The sequence below is a fragment of the Filobasidium floriforme genome (genome assembly GCF_021052385.1).
Source record: "Filobasidium floriforme strain CBS 6241 chromosome Unknown HD553scaffold_5, whole genome shotgun sequence".
Lineage (NCBI taxonomy): Eukaryota > Fungi > Basidiomycota > Tremellomycetes > Filobasidiales > Filobasidiaceae > Filobasidium > Filobasidium floriforme.
In genome coordinates, this window is record NW_025763626.1 from 190,364 (window position 1) to 212,386 (window position 22,023).

General features: G+C 54.0%; 7 protein-coding genes across 7 annotated transcripts; 4 read left to right on the plus strand and 3 right to left on the minus strand.

Moving 5' to 3' along the window:
* Nucleotides 1-30: 30 nt before the first annotated feature.
* Nucleotides 31-4,008, minus strand: HD553DRAFT_306955 (putative mitochondrial inner membrane protein). The gene is made up of 19 exons (XM_046179361.1): nucleotides 3,695-4,008; nucleotides 3,285-3,367; nucleotides 3,116-3,184; nucleotides 2,899-3,030; nucleotides 2,760-2,831; nucleotides 2,440-2,682; nucleotides 2,149-2,369; nucleotides 1,912-2,075; nucleotides 1,689-1,836; nucleotides 1,501-1,617; nucleotides 1,406-1,424; nucleotides 1,198-1,338; nucleotides 1,125-1,132; nucleotides 1,020-1,055; nucleotides 893-949; nucleotides 623-834; nucleotides 516-555; nucleotides 351-446; nucleotides 31-284 (listed from the first exon to the last, which is right to left on the minus strand). The coding sequence occupies exons 1-19, from the start codon at nucleotides 3,877-3,879 to the stop codon at nucleotides 189-191; spliced, it is 2,139 nt and encodes a 712-aa protein (XP_046038361.1). The 5' UTR covers nucleotides 3,880-4,008; the 3' UTR covers nucleotides 31-188.
* A 448-nt stretch (nucleotides 4,009-4,456) lies between these two features.
* On the plus strand, nucleotides 4,457-6,177 carry HD553DRAFT_340058 (DNA-directed RNA polymerase; the record flags this gene model as incomplete). The annotated part of the gene is made up of 6 exons (XM_046182499.1): nucleotides 4,457-4,522; nucleotides 4,640-4,711; nucleotides 4,790-5,066; nucleotides 5,142-5,531; nucleotides 5,611-5,856; nucleotides 5,957-6,177. 6 exons carry the CDS (start codon nucleotides 4,457-4,459, stop codon nucleotides 6,175-6,177), a joined length of 1,272 nt encoding a protein of 423 aa, XP_046038362.1.
* A 461-nt stretch (nucleotides 6,178-6,638) lies between these two features.
* On the plus strand, nucleotides 6,639-10,305 carry HD553DRAFT_183476 (uncharacterized protein). Its single transcript, XM_046176969.1, has 5 exons — nucleotides 6,639-7,415; nucleotides 7,497-7,565; nucleotides 7,651-7,895; nucleotides 7,974-8,251; nucleotides 8,327-10,305. The coding sequence occupies exons 1-5, from the start codon at nucleotides 6,868-6,870 to the stop codon at nucleotides 9,974-9,976; spliced, it is 2,790 nt and encodes a 929-aa protein (XP_046038363.1). The 5' UTR covers nucleotides 6,639-6,867; the 3' UTR covers nucleotides 9,977-10,305.
* On the minus strand, nucleotides 10,232-12,111 carry HD553DRAFT_269304 (uncharacterized protein; the record flags this gene model as incomplete). The annotated part of the gene is made up of 3 exons (XM_046177610.1): nucleotides 10,232-10,600; nucleotides 10,662-11,798; nucleotides 11,872-12,111. The coding sequence occupies 3 exons, from the start codon at nucleotides 12,109-12,111 to the stop codon at nucleotides 10,232-10,234; spliced, it is 1,746 nt and encodes a 581-aa protein (XP_046038364.1).
* A 2,135-nt stretch (nucleotides 12,112-14,246) lies between these two features.
* On the plus strand, nucleotides 14,247-16,679 carry HD553DRAFT_334152 (uncharacterized protein). The gene is made up of 2 exons (XM_046182130.1): nucleotides 14,247-15,975; nucleotides 16,065-16,679. The coding sequence occupies exons 1-2, from the start codon at nucleotides 14,540-14,542 to the stop codon at nucleotides 16,405-16,407; spliced, it is 1,779 nt and encodes a 592-aa protein (XP_046038365.1). The 5' UTR covers nucleotides 14,247-14,539; the 3' UTR covers nucleotides 16,408-16,679.
* Nucleotides 16,680-18,868, minus strand: HD553DRAFT_306961 (putative ATP-dependent RNA helicase). The gene is made up of 4 exons (XM_046179362.1): nucleotides 18,142-18,868; nucleotides 17,045-18,054; nucleotides 16,884-16,972; nucleotides 16,680-16,795 (listed from the first exon to the last, which is right to left on the minus strand). Exons 1-4 carry the CDS (start codon nucleotides 18,825-18,827, stop codon nucleotides 16,697-16,699), a joined length of 1,884 nt encoding a protein of 627 aa, XP_046038366.1. The 5' UTR covers nucleotides 18,828-18,868; the 3' UTR covers nucleotides 16,680-16,696.
* A 200-nt stretch (nucleotides 18,869-19,068) lies between these two features.
* Nucleotides 19,069-21,444, plus strand: HD553DRAFT_348509 (CobW/HypB/UreG, nucleotide-binding domain-containing protein). Its single transcript, XM_046183388.1, has 8 exons — nucleotides 19,069-19,207; nucleotides 19,296-19,420; nucleotides 19,517-19,543; nucleotides 19,627-19,893; nucleotides 20,029-20,126; nucleotides 20,207-20,235; nucleotides 20,320-20,406; nucleotides 20,485-21,444. The coding sequence occupies exons 1-8, from the start codon at nucleotides 19,146-19,148 to the stop codon at nucleotides 21,197-21,199; spliced, it is 1,410 nt and encodes a 469-aa protein (XP_046038367.1). The 5' UTR covers nucleotides 19,069-19,145; the 3' UTR covers nucleotides 21,200-21,444.
* The last annotated feature ends 579 nt before the right edge of the window (nucleotides 21,445-22,023 follow it).

The window sequence follows — 22,023 nt, forward strand, 5'->3', positions numbered from 1 at the left end:
TATTCGCACGGACGGAAACGTTGAATCTAGCCGAGAACATGTATAGAATACTGGATTGTGTATACTAGCGATCCTAAGGATGTACAACCGATGATGACCGTGTTGGATGATGACAAGATTTTGGTTGTTTGGGTCTTGAGAGGACGATGTAAGGTTGGTTGAGAGGAATGGATGCAATGCTACGTCATCTAATCGGAAGACGAGGGTCGCAGAATGGAGGGGAGGGCAGAGACTCGCTGAGGGGTAGGCGGCTGTCCGAAACGACTCGACGTGTCGAGCAGCATCTGCAAAATCGGATTTCGCTTGTCAGAGGTTCCAATCAGGACGTCCCCTGATGCGGTTCAACTCACCTTCAAGGCGTTCCTGGCACGAACACGAGACAAGTCGGTGCTGTCCATCAGACCGGCCGCAGGTACGACCTTCTGAGCTTCCGGGCCGTAGGGGTACTAAAAAGGGACGGAATGTTTGATCAGCCAGGTGATTTCGTGACAGTTAAAGCAAGCCGTGCGACTCACGGGAAGGTTCTTCTTGAGCATCTCGTAGCAGACAAGGGTCCTAGAGGAGAGTAGAAAGGACGTTAGATTGGCCTTATCAAGCCGCTCGAAGCGTGACGTCTGCTCACACTCCGAATTGGGGACTCGATCGGATGACTCGGGCGATACCTCCCTTGAAAAGGGCTCGGAAGCCTTCTTCCTTGGGGATGGTAATCAGAGCGTCGATGAGACCCTTGTAGTGAGTGACACCAGCTCGTCGCTCGGCTTGAAGTCGAGTCTTGACACAGTCTGCGGGAGTGGTCAAGTAGGCAGCCGGCATACCAGCGATAGCAGCGGCGGTCTGCAGCAGAGGAACATGAGTATAACTCGGTCGGACACCTGATGTTCAAGCTACTCACAAGCAATTCTCCGAATGAGAGCTGCTTGCCCTGGCGTCCTTCATGGAAGACGTCTTTCTGGGAAGTTAGGAGAGACCTGGATGAGAAACCTTGGACGGCTATATGGCAGCGACCTCGATATACTGACTTTGAGATGGGCATATGCGGTAAAGTAGATCATACTCTATATCGTCGATTGCAAATAGAATCAGTATTTGTTGCCACCTACTCGCTTTTGCATGATTCTGCTTACGAATGGCACTGTGAACGGGGCGAATGAGTGAGCTTAGTGACGGGACACAGAACATTCAACCGCGGCGGCTCACCATCTCGGGCCAAACAACTTGTCACACCGGTATAGAGCCCAACAAGACCGAGCGACCTGATGACATGGACGGCTCCTCGCTTGGCGGCACCCTCTTTTCGCGCTAGCTCTCCCATCAGCTGCAATCGAATCTTGACGATCTCTGCAGATACGCAAAGATACCGATGTAAGCGGTATATCATGTGACCGAGGTAGTTTGGCTGACATACCGAGAGGATTCGTTACAATCTGGCACCACGCGGGAACGACGGATCAGCTTCGGAGCAGTTCCGCATCACGTCAATCTCTTGATGTCGCTACTCACAACCTGACTGGCACCAGCGGCTCCTCCGGCCATGAGCTCCCAGAACACCGAAATCTTACCCGTCTCCGGGTCCATCATTTTACTTCGCACCAAATCGTTGACTGTCAATTTCAGAGCCTAAAGCAGGGGGATTGATAGTGGTCAATGGGTTGTGTATGTCTATCGCTTGATCGTATCCCCGGACCAACCTTTTCTGGCGCAACTCCGATCAGTTGAGGTATAACACCACGGTAGAACCCCTTGACACCTCCTTCATTCGCGTAGACCTTCTTCACGCAGTCCCAAGGGTTCCTGTAGAGCATCTCCCCCACAACGTTGCTCCTCTGATTTTGTAATCTACGAGCATTGCAAAATTCGAGATCAGCCTACTCCCAAGCCTATATTATCGATCACACGCATTCCACGACCTACCGAGTCTTTACGAGATCGATAGGGTAGACAGCAAACGCCCCGATACCTCCAGCGATACCTCCCAAGACAAAGTTGTAGACCGAGTGGAGGACGTCGTTCATGAACCCCTGCCCTTCTACAGAGGGCGACGAGTCGATCGAGATTCGTTGTTGAGGCGATGTCCACTACACGCCACAGATATGCCATGTCAACATTTACCGTGGTACCCCTTCGAGGTTCTCTTGAACCCGAACGCACCTTGGGATCCAACAACGCATCGAAATCGACGTTGGCCAACCTCATACTCGAATCCCCACTCCCCCTGCTGGCGAAATGCCAGATGATGTTGGCCTCCATCGGGGTAAAGATGCCGTACCTGAGCGAATGCGCCGCCTCGTTGAGGAAATCGGCAGCGGTGATCCTTCCGTCCTTGGATTTCGCTGTGGCGTCCCGGATGATCCTCTCGACCTGGTCCATCTCTGCCCAAGACAAACACAATTACGTTCAGCCGAGCCCTAATGCGCCGAATCTCGCTGACATATGACCCACCTCGGATGATGTTGTGGAACGCAATCACCTCGGAATAACTAATCTTCTGCCCCGGACTCAGCGTACACAGCGTCGGCAACCGTTCCAAGACCGGGTCCGACAACTTGTGCCCGGCGAGCTCGAGCACGATTCTCTGGAACTCTTCCGGCTTGATGTACCCGTCTCCGTCCTTGTCGAAATATCGGAACGCTTGACGCAGACGTTCTCCCTGAAGACCCTTGATGAGTTGGGTGAATTCGGAATCTGTCGAGCGAGCAAGGGGTGCCATGGGTCAGTCCATACTTGTCTCGATATTGCTTTTGCGAATTCGAGAGACTTACATCCCAAGACGTGTCCGCCAGGTCCCCTCTTGCCGAGATACAACTTTGCCCAATCGCAATCGAAATCAAACGCTAGATCACCTCGCTACCCTCAGCTTTCACACCCCTACACTTCGCGAAACCTCACGACGAGACTCACGTATGCTCTCGCTCCCGCTTCCGATGACCCTAGAGAACGCCTCCTTGAACTCGTCAAACGTGATCTGCCCATTGTTATCCGTATCAAAATATTGGAACGCGATGAGGTAGTCGGCATCGGGTCGTTTCAGGACTATCGTTCGATACCGTGCATGGTCGAGACGGTCAGCATACCGAGCTGAGTGCAATATCAGGACTGGAAGACATCCCGGACTTACGGGTCTCGAACACTTTGAAATCCTCCCACGAGATCCTCCCTTGTCTTCCACTGTCCGCGACCTTGAAGACTGTCGCGCCGAATCAGAGCAGCAAACATAACCGCATCACCAACGTCAACCTCATCTTTCCCGGATTGCCATATCGAACTCATCCGAGCTCAAGACGTACGGATCCGATAAGCATCCCGCTTGATCTTGGAGAAGTCGTGGGATGGTGCGATAGCGTCGATGAAGGATTCTTGGTCGAGGTACCTGAGGCGTGACACGAGAAGAGGAAGATGGGCGGCAAGGTGTCAGCCGATATTGGTTCTTGGTAGATATCACTTCCGGGTTGTCTGACAAGGAGTAGAGGGAAAGGACGGGAAGAGCGAGGTGTAGTCTTGAGAAGGTGCTTAGATGCAGGGTCGTTGGTCGACGGAAGATGGTGGGGGTTCACGACCATGACCTAACCCCGCGGGGAACACCCCTCTCGTCAAACGAGATCCACCCGATTCGCTCCATCTCGACCGCCTGTACGTCACCACCCCAATCCACCCAGCACCCGTCCATTAACAGCCCTGTGCTCGATCCTCGACTCACTTTTCCTCCCCGCTCTCGTCCTGATGAGCGAACGCTTCGAAAGTCCTCTTCCACCTGCTCAACTCGGTATCGCTCGGTCTGGCCTTTTCTTTCAGGTTGGTGACGATGCTCGAGACGAGGTGTCTCGTCCCGCCCGGTTGTGAAGCGACGGCCGTGGCGTCTGTGGGTGCTGAGATGGACGACATCGTAGCTACTATCGTAAAGCGTTGAGAGATGCTATGATTCGGTATGTATGCAGAGTCGAGCGAGGGTGTCAATCGAAAGTTTGTGTGTGTTATCGACAAGCGACTGGGAAGAGGAGGATTGTTGCTTCGGGTCAACGACGTGTGTGAGGTGAGGGTCGGCTAACAGCGCGCACGCGCGGAGGAAAGCAAATCATCACAGCATCGGACCGAACGAACGGAGAAGGCGAAGAATCAACCGAGCGAGTAACGGCATTAGGCTTACGTAAGCTACCGTATTAATCTCGGCAGCCTTCACGTAAGTATCTTGGTCAACTCAATTATTTCCACCTCGCACTTCAACTTTGAATTGTTGGTGAGCCTAGCCAGAAATCCGTCAAGTTTGTAGGTTCAACCGAATCGACTGATCTAGGTCACATAGCCTCACATTCTCCTCATCTACATACTGAAACCCTACTACTAGATACTCGTCATCCTCGTTCAACTCATTGAAGATCTCCTCGTTCACTCCGAGTTCGACAGACGCAACCCAGACAATCGCCTCGGCGGCACAAGAACCTTTCACCAACTATAGAGCAAGATGACGCATACGTCCGAGATTGAGAGAAGGAGGATTGTGGATAACATGGAGGAGCGGATAGGGAATGTGAGTGGTCGTTGGATTTGTCACTCTTCTGTCACCGAGAATCTGGTCGAGCATTCCGGGTTCGAATCGACCAAGAAGGCTGATGTCGACTCTGGTATGACAACCTTGGCCATCTAGGTCGCCAGCAAAGAGTACCCGGGAATCTACCCTGGGGAGGATCACTCATGGAACCTCGAAAAGTTCCAAGCCGTACGTAGTCGTCCGTCTTATCTCGCTTGCGAGTCTGATGCTAATCCTCCTGCGACCCATCGCGACCTGACCTCACAGGGCCTCCGACTAGAAACCCAACGCCTGACCCCCTCCAGCATCGAATTCGACCTCATCGGCGTCGACGCATCCATCGCCAACTCTCTCCGTCGTACGCTCATCGCCGAGGTGCCTACGATCGCCATCGAGTCGGTATACGTGTACAACAACACGTCGATCATGCAGGACGAGGTGTTGGCCCATCGATTGGGGTTGCTCCCGATCAAGTTTGATCCGAGGTTGTTGAATTGGAAGCCCAAGCAGGTCACCGGAGCGGATGGCTCTGGGCTGGATCTGAGTGGGTCCAGGCGCAAGGTCACCGAGACTAGACGGATGTGAACAGTTCTGATACCTTGTCGCTTTCTGCTGGTAGAACCCACCGAGGACGAGACGGTGACGGACCGAAACACGATCGTCTTTACCCTCGCAGTCGAATGTTCCCGTAACCCTACGGCCGCACGGGACGAGACGGATCCGGCGAAACTGTACATCAACTCGTCCGTCTACTCTGGCCACCTCGCCTACCAACACCACGGTCGACAGTACCGACTTTTCAACCTGCCCATACCTCCTCCTGCTACCGCGGACGAGAATCCGATCGTCGACCCGGATCATGAGATGAAGGGAGACAGCTGGAGTGAACCACCAAAGGTTTCGGTGGATGACGTGTTGTTGGTCAAGATGCGACCGGGGCAGCAGTTGAACATGTTGTTGTACGCCGTCAAGGGAGTTGGGAAGGATCACGCCAAGTTTTCACCGGTCGGTGAGTGCTCCCTCTTCCAATAAATAAGCTGTTCGAGACGAAATATGACTGACGCGCATATCTGCCTCGACTCTCGCAGCCACGGCATCTTACCGCCTCTTGCCGCACATCGACATTCTCTCCCCCATCCCTCCTGAACACGCGGCCAAGTTCCAAGCATGCTTCCCTCCCGGTGTGGTCGACCTCGAGTACGACGACGAGACGGGTGAACAGACCAAGGTTGTCGTCAAGAACCCTCGATTGGATACGGTCAGCCGAGAGGTGTTGAGGTACCCCGAGTTTAGGGATCGGGTCAAGTTGGGCAGGGTCAGGGATCATTTCATCTGTAAGTCGAGGGATGGCGAAACCAGACAAGCAAGATACGAGAGGGGTGGACGAGACTGACAGAACCGACCGAATTCTCCTTGTCTTCTGCAAACCCATAGACTCGATCGAATCGACAGGCGCCTACAAGCCCCAAGAACTCCTTCCCGAAGCCATCAAGATCATGCTCGACAAGCTCGACTCGGTGGAACACTGCATGCGGGTCAAGTTCCCGGGCTTGGTACCCGCTAGCAAGGAGATGCAGGTGGACCCGGAAGAGGCGTTTGCGAACGAGGGGAGGGTGCCCAAGGGGCGCGGTGCGGGGAGGAAGGCTAGGAAGTAGAAGTGTCGACGAGAGGGGTTTGGAGAGAGTGTGTGTACGGTCCATCACGTCAGTAGGGGGATCTGTTGTATCATCACGTATTACTGGGTCTTCGTTTATGAGCTCTTTTAGACGATGTTTCGTTTGATCCTGGTTGGCGACTTTTGCGTTCGCGCGCTCGGGCATCTCCTTTTTAGCGCGCGATCACGCGGGGGATTGATGAACGCGATCGTGATGAAGCGAGTCTTTTCGAGGACAAACTTCAGGGCTCGTAAAGGAGACATAGAGGGATGAGACTATACTTTGAGCCAGTCTTTCGTCATACTAGTTTCGACTGATACCTACCCCAAAAGGCAGGTAGCAGGTAGAGTTCCGATGGGGATGGGAAGCTCGCTGGGAATGTGTTTCGTATTGATCGACATCATCATCATTTCGATCAAAAGTCAACAAATCGGACAGAAAATAAACAAATCACGCAAAGTTGAAGTAGCTCCCGCACAGCCACCACCTCGACCAGGCCACCACCTAACCTTGCCATCAACATCGTCGTCTTTATCCTGTTCGCCATGGTCGACCAACTCTCTAGGAATATATACACATACCTCTTGATACCTGAAGACTAACGACCACTCATCAAAACACATCTCCAGGACCAGGACGAACAGCGATCGGGCGAAAGCTAGGCATTAGCCGTTCATCCCGCCTCCGACCATGTCGTCGCCATCGTCCTCCCGCATGACACTCCTTTCGATCCCGATCTTTCACCTCGTCTTGCTCTTCCTCTCCATATCCTTGTTCTCCTTCACCTCGGCTCAGGAGACGAGCCAAACGGCTACCCCGTCGATTACTACTACCAATAATGCTACTTCCACTCGCACGCAATCCGGTGCTTCTCCTACGCAGACGCTGTCTAACAACGGCACGGTGACTATCGATCCTAGTACCAACCTGACCACCATCGTCTCCTCCAACAACACCTACAAGTACCCGATTGGCACGCAGATCTTCTCGAACTCCACCGTGCTTTTCCCGAATACGACCCTCCTCTATCCTAACGGCACCTACGCCTCGCTCAATGGCACGCAATACGCTCTGAACGGGACGGTCACTTATGATCCCTCTGCGGTGGACGAGGTTTGGAACGGGACGCAGGAATGGTTGCCGTTCAAGATCAAGATCGATGCGGCTTACGGCGTCGCGGGGGGGTTCTTGATCTTGACGGGGATCCCGTTGGCGGTGCTTGGGGGGAAGAATCGATGGTGAGTGTGCGAGGTGGGGCGGGACGACGATCTCTGGTTGAAGGGAAGCGAAGCTGATAGAGTGCGATTCGATGCGGGCAGGTCGTCAATGGCAGTCGTCTCTGGCTATTCGTTCCTCCTCTTCACACTCGTCATAGTACTTCGATTCGGGCAAGTTGCACCTCTCTCTTGATGATGCCTCTCCTAGCGCTCAATTTTGGCTGACCTGTTCCCCTCTCCTTGTCCACTCACACAGAGTCTCCCCCGGTATCAAATCCACTCCGACCCCCAATCCACCCAGTACCATGCTCCGAGGCCTCTACACCCTGGCGTGCATCATCGCCTCCCTGATCGGAGCCGGCGTCGGGGTGTTCTTTTACAATCAGACGAAATACCTCGTCCCCGCTATGGGAGGGTTCGCTTTCGCTTGGTTCATCGAAGCTTGTAAGAGCTCGGGAGCGACGGGGGATAGTATCGTTGGGAGGTGGGGTCTCATCATAGGTAAGTCTGCGTGCGGTTTGACCCTCGAACTGTGAACGGAAAGCTGAGTTGATAAACCGGGAAACAACATTTCGGCAGGCTTCACGGTCGCCTTCTTCATCGCTGGCCTGATTACCACGTTCAACTATCACCTGATCCTCATCTCGACCGCTTTCATCGGAGCTACCGCTTTCACACTTGGGATCGACTGTTTCACCAGGGCCGGCCTGAAAGAGTTTTACATCTACAATCTCGGGTTCCGCAGCGGATTGTTCCCCAAGCTCTGGGTACAGCCAGAGGGAGAGGTGGGGAGATGGGTCTTCCCGTTGGCGACGATCATGCAGGTCGAGTTGGGGGTCTTGATCGCCGTGTTCTTGGTGAGTCGGGCTGTCTTTCCGAAGAGGAACGAAGAGGATACGGGCGAGGCTAACGATGACGACGATGCATCTCAGATCGGCACGGCCATTCAATACCGGGTCCTCGGCATGCTCCAGATCAAACTCGAACAGATCAAACACGAAGACGCCGAGCGCAAGGAAGCCGAGGAAGAGGCGCGTGCTGCGGCCAGATTCAAGGAACACGATACCGAACTGGGAGAGTGGGAGAGCAAGTATGGCAAGACCAAGGGACTCAATGGGGACGTGCCCCTGGTTACCCTCGGCAAGAACGGCCCGTCCAGTTCAATGCATAGTCTCGTACGACCTTACACCAACGCCGAATCCGAAGGGATGCGGGACCCAGGATCGATGGAGATGATGGCTCAATCGCACTCGCAATCCGATACACGTAGCTTGGGGGGACAGAGCGTTGGGAGGCTGCCCGTCATGGGACTCGGAGGGAGCATCTCCGGTGGCGATGACGGGAGGATGCATTCGCCAGGTTTGAGCACGGCCGACATGTCCCCCGAAGAGCGCGAGAGGATCAGGCTGCTAGACGAGATCAGCGAGGTCAAGAAGAGCATCGAGGTATTGCGGTCGACGACTCCCACAAGCGTCGATATGCTGTCAACCGCAGGATCGATGACGGCCGGCGGTGGGACGGCGACGGGAACTAGGAGCAGGACACAGTCGGGTATGTCTCTGAGTGGAGCCTCATTTGCCAGCGGTCTTGGTACGGGGGCTACTGGGTCGTTGGGGAGGACAGCTCAGCCTTCGCCGATCAACGTCGTGACTCCGACCGCCGCAGAGTTGGCGCAAGCGAAAAAGGACAAGGAATGGAACGATTATCTCGCCGAGAGGAAACTCTTTACCCCACCCGCTGGAATCTCGCCTCCTATTGAGACCTCTTTCCCGCATCGCGCTCGTCAGGCTGAACAGTTTGGTCGATTGTCCAAGCTTCCGGACAGTGTCGCCCAAGCGATGGATCGTCGGGAACGTACTGTGAGCGCTTACGAGCTCGGGGTCAGTGAAATCGACCGTGAGGAGATTCCTCAACCTCATTCGGCTGGCTTGCCTCTCGGCGTGCGACACAGCGTGCAAGATCTCAGGCAGCCGGAGTTGACTCATCAACGTCAGTCCACCGAGCCGTCCTCGCGCGAATCTACGTATCAGCACAATCGTTTGTCTTCGGCTCCTCTGGTCACCGGCCACGCCTATTCGACTAACCGTGCCAAGGAGTTGGTCGAGCCTACCAACCGTCCTGCTGCAGAGCGTACCGTCACTCACGAAGAGTTGACTGCGAGACACCGTGCCAAGTTGTCTCAACTCCAAAAGCCCGTCAGCGAGAGCATGCAAGAAGAGATTCGTCTGGCCGAAGCCAAGGCCAAGTATGAAAAGCAAAAGGAAGCCGAACGAAAGATGATGGCCAAAAAGGAGGCCGAGAGGAACAACCAACAACGACCTGCGGTCGGCAAGCCCGAACGGGCTGCTGGCATGCCAGACCCGAGTCGCGTACCCCGAGAGTCCGCTGTTGACAGGGCAGCCCAATGGAGGCAAAGCGTCGCAGCAGAGAATATGCAGCGACCTGTCCTGGATACTGCGCCTGAGCCTACCTCTAAGTCCAGGCGGGACAACCCCAGGGCTTCCGCCACCATCGATAGGACCTCGACCATGGAGCCGATCAACCGACGACAATCCCGTGGTCCCAACCAATATATCAACTAGAACACGTACGACATCACGAATGACCGATTTCCTTTCCACTGTCTTGTTCCTTAGCATCCCGATCTACACCCTCACGAAAACGTTTACGACCCTTTCCATATTCTTGTCGTCACTACAGAACGCTTTGTTGCTCTAATGTATCCCTTTGAATGATTATCTATACAACCGGTCTTGCTTCTCTTTGCACCTTGGTCGATACAGTCAAGCTACATACATGCACGGTGGAAGCTTTCAGTCGAGTCTCGGACTTGGGCCTTACATCAAGATACAGCTATTTGGGGTGTCAGGCAGGTCGTCCGCATCGTAATCGGTAAATCGGGACCGCTCTCGGTCCAGAGTCATTGACATCGGTCGATCGGCCCGCGGCACACGGTTCCACGTCCAGAAGCTCTGTATCACCGGTGCATCAGAGCATTCGTCGGGCCTGCCTTCCATGCTGGGCCCGTCTTGGTAGCAAAGAGGAGCGGCCTGCCACCCTCGCCATCCGTTTCGAGCCCTCCTACGATTCTCGAAAGCCTCAACGACGTTGCGTGAGACGCCGCGACAGTCAACGACCGAGAGCACGGTACCACGACCGCGCTTGCGGATGAACTCCTTGACCAGCAGGTCACCCGCCATCGTGTTCTGACACAACGCTCGTGCTAAGTCGTGCGGGTGGTCAACCTGGCAAATAAGAGGTACTCACATCGATATCAAGAAATTTGAGCCGGGTGCATTTCAGGATCAGTGCGTGCATGGCGGCGCTTGAGAGATTACCTGCAAAACCAAGGCAGACGGTATCGAGCTGACTCCCTACAACGGTCGAAGGTGATCCTGGTACGGGTTTATTGTTGTGCAAGAGCGCCGGGACGAGATCGTCCTCTATATCCATTGCCCCTTCGAGGTCGATCTTGCGGATTGCAGGGCAAGTACTGAAAAGGTCGATCAAGCCGGCCGTCTGGATGTTGGCGTTGCCATCGGCGTTGGCCATCTCGAAGATCTCGAGTGCAGGGACGGCATGGGCTAGATATTGGCAGCTCCTGTCGGTCAATTGGTGACATTGTGAGAGGACTAGCTTCCTGAGCTTGAGGATCCGTCGAGGGACGAGCCCGTTACATCCAGTAAACTCCGACGCAGGTTGACCTGCCTCGTCGATTGTTAAAAACCTTATATTCTCACCGTATGAAATGCTATCCTTGCGATATCGAGCGCATTGCGATTTGACGAATGCCGGCATCCACTCTTGCGTGCATGGGGTAACCAATGTCTTGAAATGTTTGTCTCCCAAATCGGAACTATAAGATAGGTCCAGGACTTGAAGATTGGGCATATGGACGGCGACCATGGCCAAGTTGATGATCCCTCGGAAGCCAGACATGCGCAGCTCGCGCATGCAAGGGCGTTCCTCTGCAAGCAGCATGTCATAGCAATCCCAAGGCAGAGCCTCGCAGAATGCCAGGTCAAGGTACTCGAGCTGCATGCAAGCCGACAACGCTGATATGTGTTCGCGACGCACGCAGCTCAGACCTTTCACCGAAAGCCAGGTCAGGTTCGGAGAATGGTCCAGAAGCCATTGCAATTCCTGCGCCCCCATTCCGCGACATCCTTGAAGGTCTAGCTTCCGCAGACCCGTGTCAAACGTTCCTCCGGCCTGCATGGCGGTGATCAACAGCTGTCCAGGGATGTTCCGCCAACCCGAGACATCTAGCTCGCGAACACACGATGAGGCCGATCGGAGGATCTTGATCAAGGTTGAAGGTGGTAAGTGATCGAGGTAAGGAGACATGTGGCAATTGCTCCACATCTGACCATCGAGGACCAAGTCGTTCCAGTCCATGCATACCTGAAATAATGCGGTCTCAGTATCGACAGGTCGGTATCGAAAGTGGTTCAGTCTCGTGGTAACTAGTACTGACCCGTCTCAAGCGTAAAAGTTCTCGCCTGCCAGCCGACTCGCCGTACCACCTCTTGCGCGCGAGCTCGCCCTTCCACCTTCCCTGCTGCACGTCGCGTTCGTGATCGTCGATGTGCAAGTGGACTAAAGCCTGCAAGACCATAAGACGGATTTCCCTCGGAAGCTTCTCCTGGAACGATGAGTTCTCAGGAGCGGCATCTTCTTGATGGGTAGTATGGGACGTCAAGTCGGGCACATCCATCGCGTCGTCCTTACAACCCCGCCTGGGCTCGCTCGTTTCACCCTCTTCTTCGCGCGAGGCTGAAACGCGTCCTCTCGCCGGGTCCAAAGACGATGTAGCGAAAACGTCCCCCAAACCCATCGAGGATCGGCGCGGACTGACGATCGTCCCCCTCGCATGCGCATCGTCGAGCTTGGTCCTCTGCATGTCCGCACCCGGTCCGGCCTGGGTGACGCTCTTGGCTAGGACGGGCGTGGTCTTGCTCCGGATCATCAACCGCCTCATCATCCCCTTTGGCTCCTTCTTGATCTTCCCCCCGTCACCAGGCCCTGATCCTGGGCCAGGTAAAGAGAATTCCCGATCAACTTGGTCCCGCTTGCCATCCCTGATCTTGCTCTTGATCTTGGTCCGAGCGTTACTGATCTTGCTCGACAAGCTTGTCATCGAGGCCGAACTCGTCAACGAAAACTTGGACGCGAGGCTGGCCGATGAGCTGGACCTGGGTCGATTCTTGAGCCACTGCGGGAGATCTTTGCGTGGAGCTTGAGGTGCATTGTTGTTCAAGGCCGAAGTCGCCAATGGTGCTGTAGTTGGGGTTGACGAGCGCAAGTTCACCGGGATGGGTGTCGGGGTCGTGATCCGACTAGGTAGATCCGGCGTAGCTCGACGTAAAATCGGTCCCAACAAGGCAGGCGCGACCGGGCCAGGTCGTTCAGACCGGAAAGCGGTCATCGTGTCGACACCCAACCCACCCGCCATCATCCTCTCTTCATTCCAGCTCTGATCCGATACTCCGACATCCATTCCGACCACCATGACATCTTCCCTCTCCTTTCCTTTACCTTTCACTTGACCTTGCCCTGTACTTATACCTTCTCCTGCTGCCCGTGCGGTACCAGAATCAGGTCTTGACGTATCCCAGCCGCACCCAGGTGATCCGGGCGTCCCGAGCACCAGATCCACACTCAAGCCTCGTTCCCTCTCTCTTTCCTTGCCTTTGCCTCCCGCTCGTTCGGATCTCGGAGAACCGATCAGGGAAGGGACTGACCAGCCTCCTGCCGATGAGGAAGTGGTGGCGGTGAGGTTCGAGAACGTCGACCCGGACCTCCACCTGTTTGCGGTATTGTCGGTGTGGCTACCGATGATCACGTTATCGGCCTTGATGTCGTCGTGATCGTTGTTGTCGTTGATGTCGTGATGGTCCTGCGTAAGACCAGATGTCGCTGGGAAATCTGAAGGAGATTCCATAGTAAATCCCAGACGCTCTGTTAAATCTTCTCGCTCAAAGGGAAAGAACGACGTCGAGTTCGTCCTCGACCTCATCCTCGTGTGAGCGTTATTGCTCGTTTCCATCGTCGTCGTCGCTGAAGGTGGGTCTCCTTTGATAGGCTTCGAGGATCCTGGTATCTCTAGATCCCGGTTATGGCCTTGATGGCCTTTTGGGATCTCTGTAACTGACTTGTATTCTTGTTTGTACGCCCGGCCGTCCTGGCGTTCGTGCCCCTGGCGAAGGCGAAGACGATATAGGATGTGTGTGGGTGTGTCGGCAAGACGTTTGACTTTGGGATTGATTACGGTTTCACGGGGCTGTGTGATCGAGGTCAGACCGACAGCTTCACCTTGTTTAGTCTGTACCGGTGATACCGATGGTGGATTCCCATGGCCTGATCGTTGGGAGCCCAAACTATCACTGAAGTTCGAACGGCGTGGTGATTTTTCTAATCCTGAAGGATAGATATGCATACTAGCATACTTGAATGATGGGAGGATGAACCTGGACCCTGCTTCCTGTACGCTCCGACTTTGGTAACGTGACCTTGGGTAAGTCGACGAGCTTACCGTAAGCAATCGTCATCAGCTAGTACTATTTGGGACCATGTAAGTTATTCTATGATATCCAGCTTGTACATTTAGATAAAGTCTCTTCGAATCATTGGCAGCTGTATGGAACTGACATGCATGTAGAGTCTCAGCAGCTCGATGGTCAGATATCAGAGAGGCGACAGAGCTACAGAGGTTGTTCAAGTCGTTTGCGAGTCTTTCGGTCAAGTCCGATGAACTCTTGCCGACTCTAGGGTCGACGTGAACATGATGGTAACTCACCGAACGAGAACAAGATTCACACACACACCTTACAACTCTGACTGACGGCCGTAATGAGGTCGAGCTCATGGTTCATCTCTATCTCTCCGAATAAAATCGAGAGGGTGGCATAGCTCGATTGGCGCCGACCAAGACCAGCAGGTTCCCTCGCACCGGACTCGATCGGCCGAAGCTGTGATTCGCGGCTTCTCACGGACGAGGAGAGCACATCCTCGAACGTACAGCATACGTTTGACGACTTTTTTGCCCGATCATACGCCTTCTCACCTCCCGTTCACCATCAGACTATATCAATACAGCCCGTGAGAGAGGTATTCACAGGTCTCCTGATCGAAATCCAGTCATTATGCAGTCCTCGGCATCTCAACCGCAACCTCCGACGATTCCCAACCTGATATCGATCCTCACCCAACTCCTCCCCCCGACTTACCCACTTCCATCCGAACTCCTCTCGACACCGTTGAAGGACCGTCAACTGTACTTTCCACCACCTCGACCCATGCACGACGCTTTCATCTCCCTCAACCCCGGTTCCTCCGGGTCAAGCTTCTCGGGATCGGGATCGGGATCGGGGTCGGAAGATACCCTGGTCGACCCGTCTACGAATCAGACCAGATCGCATGGAAACGGCGGAGAAGACGACGAGATCACCCGTCGTCTCACCCTCATCTCCCAAAAGTTGCGGGACTTGCAACAATCTTCCGTGGATAGCGTTCAGGGGGAGAATCTGGACCCTGAAGCGCCGGGGAGGTGGGTGAGGGGGTTGTATGGCTATGAGGACGAGGACGAGGGGAAGGAGAAGCGGTCGGAGCTCGAAGGAGGGTCGAAGTGGATAGGATACCGGAGACCTGATCAGGAGACGCTCTTGAGCCGGGTAGATCTTCGTGGGTTGCCCGTAAGGGAAGATCATGGGTCGGGGGATGATCATCTGGAGGTCTTGTTGTTGCATGAACCTCAATCCCAACCTCAACTTCAACAACAATCTCAGCATCAAGTCGGATCTACATCAGACTCGATGGCTGGCGAAACGATTCAGACAACGCAAGAGCTCTCACAGTCGCCCTGGAAACTGTTCGACGTCCGGGTTGTACCCAATACCGACCAATCCTCCTCTTCGAACAAAGCCGAACCTAACTGGACCTCATCCCTGTCCGACCTGCTTTCGGGACAAAGCGCTTCGCAGCTCATCAACTCGGAAAATGAGGCTGAAGGACAAGAAGAGGGTATGGCCGCCGAGGATTTCTGGGGAGGATACGATGATGACGACGAAGAGGATGCTGGCAAGGGGACCGCGGGTGGACAGGCGGAGGATGGGGAAGGTGGTGATTTCTGGGATGGGTACGATGACGAAGATGATGAAGGTGACGACAAGAAGACCGAGGTAAACGGGGCTATCGAGAATTCGGGATCTACAAAAGAGGTACCAGCAACTGTAGATCTAAGCACTCCGACTTTGGGTTCCGCCCCTTCGTTCCCTCAAACTCAAACGCTCGAGCCTCCGGAGACCACCAAACCCGCCTCTGTGCCCCGTATGCAAACACCAAACATCAACCAGATGACCGAGGACGATTCTTATTGGCAGCATTACGCCTCGGTGGAAGATGGGTTGCGGGCTAGTAATCCACCTACACCGGGTGGGTATGAGGCTTATGGAGGGGGTTATTGCGGGGCTGGAAGTGGGAGTGCGGGGAGGCAGTCCGGATATGGTGGGGCGAGGACGCCTGGGATCGGAGCGGGAGGTAAGGATTATTGGGGTACTGGAGGGGAGACGCCTGTCGGGTGGTGAGTCTATCCGTCTCCCACTCTCTTGTTATGTCCATCGGAACGTTTCAGAAAAGACTGATCTGTTTCCCTGCATTAACGTTGTTTAGGTCTCCACCGGTTAGAGAGGCGGTCCTACCTAACATCAGCGCTGTGGACGAAAAGGTCGAAGGAGGGATCGTATCATCGTCGGCTCAACAGGCGCCGCTGTTAGACCTTATGAACGATTCTACCAACATCAGCACCTCTGCCACCGCGTCCGCACTTCCGGCCACAGACCTCGCCCCTGATCCAACCCCAACCGCTAATGAGAACACCACGGCGACTACGAGCGACCCAGCACGCAATCAAAGACAAGAACATCTGCGTACGGCGCTTCGTGCGTTAAAAGGGATGTATGGGGGTGGAGAGGAAGAATGGGACGAGGTCGTCCGCGAGTTTGCATCGAGATGAGACGGTTGCGAGAGAGGAAATATCGATGGGTTAGGGCAGATGGGCAGATCTTCTCAGGATTAGCAATAAAAATCACAACACAGAGTGGGGAACAGATACTCATTGGCTTTTCATGGTCGACCTCCCGCAATACGTGTATCGTCGTCGTTCCAGCATGACAGAATAGACAAAGAATATTTGTAACATCATATATATCGGGGAATTACAACACGTCGCACAGCTACCCCTCGCATTGTCGCATCTATATGCATCGTCAAACATGTAATCAATCGAATATACGTTACCAACCTCATCCCTTGCCGGCCAGCTTGGCATCCCGTCTTCTCCGTTTGATCTCCTTGGCCTTGTTGATCGCCTGTCGCTCTCCAAATCCGGAATCTTGCATGGCCTGCAGGCATCCAGAATAACACACGAAGAAAGGTCAGCCTATGACTATGAAAGGACATGGCAAAAGCGGACGTAGAGAGAGGACTTGCCAGATTTGCCACCCTCCGCGCGGTCGAGACAAGGTTGAGCTTTTCGAGCACGTCGTCTTCGGGCAATTCCATCTCTTCCAGATTGACCTCTATTCACACAGAAACCACCCAGAGTCAGCTGATCACACCTATCAAAACAATTCGCAATGGTGAGGACGCACTCGTCATCTCCTCGATCCCCTTGACCAGATCAACGTCCCGCTCAGTGACGATGGTCACTGCCAACCCCCCTCTCCCCGCTCTCGCCGTCCTTCCGACCCTATGAACGTAATCCTCCCCCGTCCTCGGACAATCAAAGTTGACGACCATGGCCACTTCGGGTATATCTAACCCTCTCGATCCGACGTCGGTGGTCACCAGGACCGGGACCTGCCCAGCTCTGAATTGGGCGAGGGACAAGAGACGTTGCGGTTGCGAGAGGTGGGAATGGAGCGCGACAGAGGGAATGTCGAGTTCGGTGAGAATGAGGTGTAAGAGGTGGGCGGTGGCGCATCGTTGGGTAAAGATGATGGTCGATGGGATATCCTCTACTTTCACCCCTTCCTCGTTGAGCTCCTCTACCCCACGTCCTTCGTGATGTTTCCGTTTCTTGTTGTTGCTGTTCGACGATTCCCGCTCTCGTTCCATCTCCCGATCGACGGCCTTTTTATGTCTCAGGTGGGCGATCGACTTCGGCGGATGCGTCAACAAATAGTACAGATAAGGATCCCTCGCGTGTCCGGGTAAGAAGAGGTAACTCTGCTTCAACCCTTTTACCGTTAACGTCTCGCTCTCCACCCTGTGAACGAACGGCCTCATCTTTCCCTTTCTAGGCGGTCTGGCTACGAGCTTTTCGATCTCTTCCGAGATGGTTGCTGTGAACAGGCACGTCTGTCTGTCCTCGGGGAGGTTTTGGAACAAGAATCCCAAGTCGGGTGCGAATGTCGGCGTCAAGAGTCGATCGGCTTCGTCCAGGACCAACGTCTTGACCCTCCCCAAGTCCCATTGTCCGTGGGCTGATGAACGGAGCAGGTCCACCAACCGGCCGGGTGTGGCTACGACGATATGAGGTTTGGAACAGAGTTCCCGGGCTTGTTTCATCATGTCCATCCCGCCCACGATGGTCGAGGTCGTCAGTCCGAGTGGTTTGCCGAGGACGATGAATTGTTCGGCTAGTTGATAAGCCAGTTCACTACGAGGCCCCACATCGATTAGCTCGGGAAACTCATACATCATACGGTCTGTTAGATGGCGATGTATGTAGTCTGTCTAGACTCACCGAGTAGGCGTCAGGACGACAGCAAAGATCCCGAAAGGATCCTTGACGATCCTCTGTAATATCGGCAGCGCAAACGCCATCGTCTTTCCGCTTCCCGTCTTGGCTCCTCCGATACAGTCCCGACCTTGCAGAATTGGTTCTATACAGGCCGCTTGGATCTCCGTAGGGCGGGAGATGGCTAGCGTTCGGAGCGAGGTGATTAGGCGAGGAGAGATGCCTAGGGAGGAGAAGGTCGTTTTTAGGACCGGTTTGCTCGAAGACGTAGGGGTGGATGAGGAGGGAAGTGATTTGATGCGGGAGAGGGAGGAAGGTTTGAGATCGGAAGGGTCGAGTTTGGTGGTCTGTCCGGGTTTGACGTCTTCCTCCTCGTCATCGGATCCTGCATCGTCAGAATCCAGTTCCAGCTCCACTTTTGGCTTTGCCTCGTCCTCCCCGTCGTCCTCCTGCTCATCACCTTCCTCGTCATCGCTTCCGCTCTCACTTCCTTCAATTTCTTCCTCACTTTCGTCATCGTCATCCTCGCCCTCGGAATCTCGCTTGCCATCTCCGCCCTGCTGCATCAACGCCATCATGTGCCGCCGGATCTCGTCCTGATCCAACATCCCGGCCCCGCTGTCCGCTCTTTCTTCCTGCTCGGCGGTGGAGTCTACCTTTCTTCGTTTCCGTGATGAAATGTCTGTCGGCATGATTGTTAGTTGTTCTTGTATTCAAGTTATAAGAGGTCGGTTGTGCGTGTTGATATATGATGGTTCGATCTGAAATTATCGTCCCCTTCGGTCATGAGCGAAATCTCTCTCACCTACAGTAGCGAGGTCTAGGGAAGGGGGGCGACGCGCATACAAAAGCAACATTATCGTACGAGGGGAGTCTGCTTACTAATCATGCTAATCACCTCTAGCAAACATGTATAAGTAGCCAAAGTAGTTATAACCATCCGTGTCTTACAAGTACCTATCTGCATTGACCCCAAACAGCTCCACTATAAGGTCAAAGTATTGCTAACAATGGATCTCGATGATGCGCCTCCCGATCTGGTCCCCGTAGACCCCGAAACGGCCCCGGCCCCGTAAGTACTCCTCGCTATACATTTCAATGTCTTCCACCTCCGGCCTCGTCTTATTTCGCTCCATCCATTTTCGTTGATCCACACGCAGGACCCTCGTCGACCGGATCGTACCTATAACACTTCTAACAGGATATCTGGGAAGTGGGAAGACCACCCTGTTGCAATACATCTTGACGGCGGAACATGGGTACCGGATCGCCGTGTGCATGAATGGCAAGTCCCGAATCTCACAGATGCATATCACAGATGTGATATATCATGCGGGAAGACTGATAGCAGGGTGATGATTGCGTTTTATACCGTGAGCAGATTTTGGAGATAGCACGGATATTGAATGTAAGCTCCTCTTTCTCGCTCTCTCCTGTTCACCTGCCGCTGTTACTGATATCGAAATACCCAACTCTGATTTCACAACATAGCCACCTCAATGTCTTTCACCCCCAACGACCCCTCTTCAACAACCTCCTCTTCGTCGGACCCTGCGGCACCGGAAACGGCCTTCCTATCACTACCTAACGGATGCTTATGCTGTAGCATCAAGGAGCCGGGAATAGCCGCTATTGAGAACATGATCGTCGAGCAGGAACGATTGGGTCAGGGTGAGGAGCGAGGCAAGGGCGAGGGGAAGGGGAAGGGAAGAGGGGTGGATAGGGTTGTTGTAGAGCTGACGGGGGTGGCAGATCCAGGTAAGCTACATGCTATTTTTCTTGATAACTCTTCTTCTCTACCTGAGAATCGCGTCCTGACGGGATTGTCCACGTTATTCCTCATGTAAACTTTCTCTGTCCTCCGTTTGCTTCGTCATTCGAGCATACGCGTAGCCGAAATCGCTCGTTCGTTCTGGACGAACGAAGAGATGGGCGGGTCGTTACGCTTAGATGGGGTCGTCTGCGTTGTGGACAGTCGGAACGTGTTGAAAGTTCGCGCTAGCCTCCAACTCTGTTACTCTCATGAGGCTTTGATGGGCTAATTTTGGTGGTTTAATTTCGGTCGATATAGCAATTGGAAGAAGGGGAAGAATGTCAAAAGTGAGTTTCGTGGGTGTGAGAGGATCAGTTTGACGTGGTCATCCTACTGACACGAAGAACCGTTTCTTGGTCACGACACGACAGACAGATCGCCGCGTCAGATGTGATCCTCTTGAACAAGGTTGATCTGGTAACAGACGAGATCCTGGATAACGTCGAACGTCGCATACGGTATGTTCACTTGCGTTAGGCGCTCAAGCATTTCCGAGCTGATGGAATCGGCGCCTTTGACGGACGATGCGCTCACAGTTCGATTAACCCCACCGCGATCTTCAAGCGGACACACAAGTCGGTCATTGATATCAAGAACATTTTCGAGATCGGGAGTTATTCGGTCGCGCCTACCCTGGATGCGGGTCAGCTGGCCGACAAGCTTTTCGAAGACGGGTCGGATGTGGATGCAGGACGTGAGGTTGGAGTTGGTGCGAGGGAGAGAATAGGCAAACTGCAGAATGAGCACGAACATGGCGACCACGATCACGATCAACCGACAGGATCTAAACACCTACTCGGGATTACCTCGCTTGTCATCCAACTTCCCGACCTTCTCCCCCAATCGGCACTGGACAAGCTCGAATGTTTCCTCCAGTCCATCCATTGGGATTCGAAATTCCCTGGAGATCCACCTCGAGCGAGACCGACCGAGATCGTGGACAAGGCGGACGAGGTCGAGTCTACCGAGGGCTTCGAGATTTTACGGTCAAAGGGGATCTTCTCGTTCGGTCCCGCCTCGCAGGGAGACGATGTCGGAGCAAGTGGAACGGTCTCCGAGGTGCACGTCTTGCAAGGCGTTCGGGATATCTTCGAGCTCACCCGGTTGAAGAGCGACACCGCTCGCACGAGCACAAGAATTGAGGATGAGACGGACACACGGCCGAAGGGCGGGAAGTTGGTCTTGATCGGTAAGAGGTTGGGCGAGCGGGATGTCTGGGAGAGACAGCTGTTCGATGCGCTGGGCGTGTGAGGGACGAGGTTAGGTGAAACATGAACATACATAATGTACGGTCACAGAATGGCTTGTCTGCGTCCTGGTATTCGTAGGTGTACGGAAATCAGAACACTCCTCGTCTTCGCGTCTTCCCGCACACAGTGTACTACATGAAAGGCAGCACGTTGCGCGCGCTTGCGCGAGCCTACTAGAGAGAAGAGCTCTTCGCAACTATGTAGCTCTCTCCTAGATTATCAACATCTCTATCTCTTTCTTTCGTCACATCACCCTGGCAGCCTTTTTGACGTCAGCGTAGGCCAAGGTGCGGCCAATTTCTTAAGTGGGCTTTAACAGGTTCAACACCTTGAGCAACATATTCTTGTCCTAGATCTTCGAAAACCTTTTCCTCAGCGCCCTGAGTTTCTGTCTTCTGACGCTGTGCTTCTGAACCAGTAGGAACACTCCAATCCAACTGCTAGGCCGTTCCGGCTTTGCTGAGGCTATTGTTCTGACGTCTGTAGTAGTGAGAGTATGAGACTATGGCGAGTTGGGCTATTCCTGCTGCTCAATGAGCGCTCGAGCGCCAAAATCAGGACGACAAACTTTCGATGATCGATGGGAGAATCGAATGATCTTCCCTGTTGCTAGGGAAAATGCAGCCGCGCAAAAAGCGCAAAAAGGGCGAAGAATCGAAAACCCCGCCGGAATCGAACCTGGGCTCGAAGCGAACAAATCTCTCGCTGTGTGCGAAGAAGGCCCATTAGCAACGAGCCCAGATACGATTCGACCGGTTTCACCATCTTGAATTGAAACATCAAAATTGAATAAGAATGCAAAAATGCCCAGACCGGGCTCGGAGA

What these genes read in the sequence shown, in the direction of transcription:
- HD553DRAFT_334152 (XM_046182130.1), top strand. Translation starts at nt 14,540, where the DNA reads ATGCAGTCCTCGGCATCTCAACCGCAACCTCCGACGATTCCCAACCTG. An exon ending in GGGGAGACGCCTGTCGGGTG is followed by an intron (nt 15,976 to 16,064) that starts GTGAGTCTATCC and finishes AACGTTGTTTAG; the next exon opens with GTCTCCACCGGTTAGAGAGG.
- HD553DRAFT_306955 (XM_046179361.1), bottom strand. Translation starts at nt 3,879, where the DNA reads ATGTCGTCCATCTCAGCACCCACAGACGCCACGGCCGTCGCTTCACAA. An exon ending in TCGGAGTTGCGCCAGAAAAG is followed by an intron (nt 1,618 to 1,688) that starts GTTGGTCCGGGG and finishes CCCCTGCTTTAG; the next exon opens with GCTCTGAAATTGACAGTCAA. An exon ending in TCGAGTCCCCAATTCGGAGT is followed by an intron (nt 556 to 622) that starts GTGAGCAGACGT and finishes ACTCTCCTCTAG; the next exon opens with GACCCTTGTCTGCTACGAGA.
- HD553DRAFT_306961 (XM_046179362.1), bottom strand. Translation starts at nt 18,827, where the DNA reads ATGCCGACAGACATTTCATCACGGAAACGAAGAAAGGTAGACTCCACC. An exon ending in GGGGATCGAGGAGATGACGA is followed by an intron (nt 16,973 to 17,044) that starts GTGCGTCCTCAC and finishes CTGTGTGAATAG; the next exon opens with AGGTCAATCTGGAAGAGATG. An exon ending in CGCGGAGGGTGGCAAATCTG is followed by an intron (nt 16,796 to 16,883) that starts GCAAGTCCTCTC and finishes GGATGCCTGCAG; the next exon opens with GCCATGCAAGATTCCGGATT.
- HD553DRAFT_183476 (XM_046176969.1), top strand. Translation starts at nt 6,868, where the DNA reads ATGTCGTCGCCATCGTCCTCCCGCATGACACTCCTTTCGATCCCGATC. An exon ending in GTCATAGTACTTCGATTCGG is followed by an intron (nt 7,566 to 7,650) that starts GCAAGTTGCACC and finishes CCACTCACACAG; the next exon opens with AGTCTCCCCCGGTATCAAAT. An exon ending in GAGGTGGGGTCTCATCATAG is followed by an intron (nt 7,896 to 7,973) that starts GTAAGTCTGCGT and finishes ACATTTCGGCAG; the next exon opens with GCTTCACGGTCGCCTTCTTC.
- HD553DRAFT_348509 (XM_046183388.1), top strand. Translation starts at nt 19,146, where the DNA reads ATGGATCTCGATGATGCGCCTCCCGATCTGGTCCCCGTAGACCCCGAA. An exon ending in ACAGTCGGAACGTGTTGAAA is followed by an intron (nt 20,127 to 20,206) that starts GTTCGCGCTAGC and finishes CGGTCGATATAG; the next exon opens with CAATTGGAAGAAGGGGAAGA. An exon ending in AACGTCGAACGTCGCATACG is followed by an intron (nt 20,407 to 20,484) that starts GTATGTTCACTT and finishes ATGCGCTCACAG; the next exon opens with TTCGATTAACCCCACCGCGA.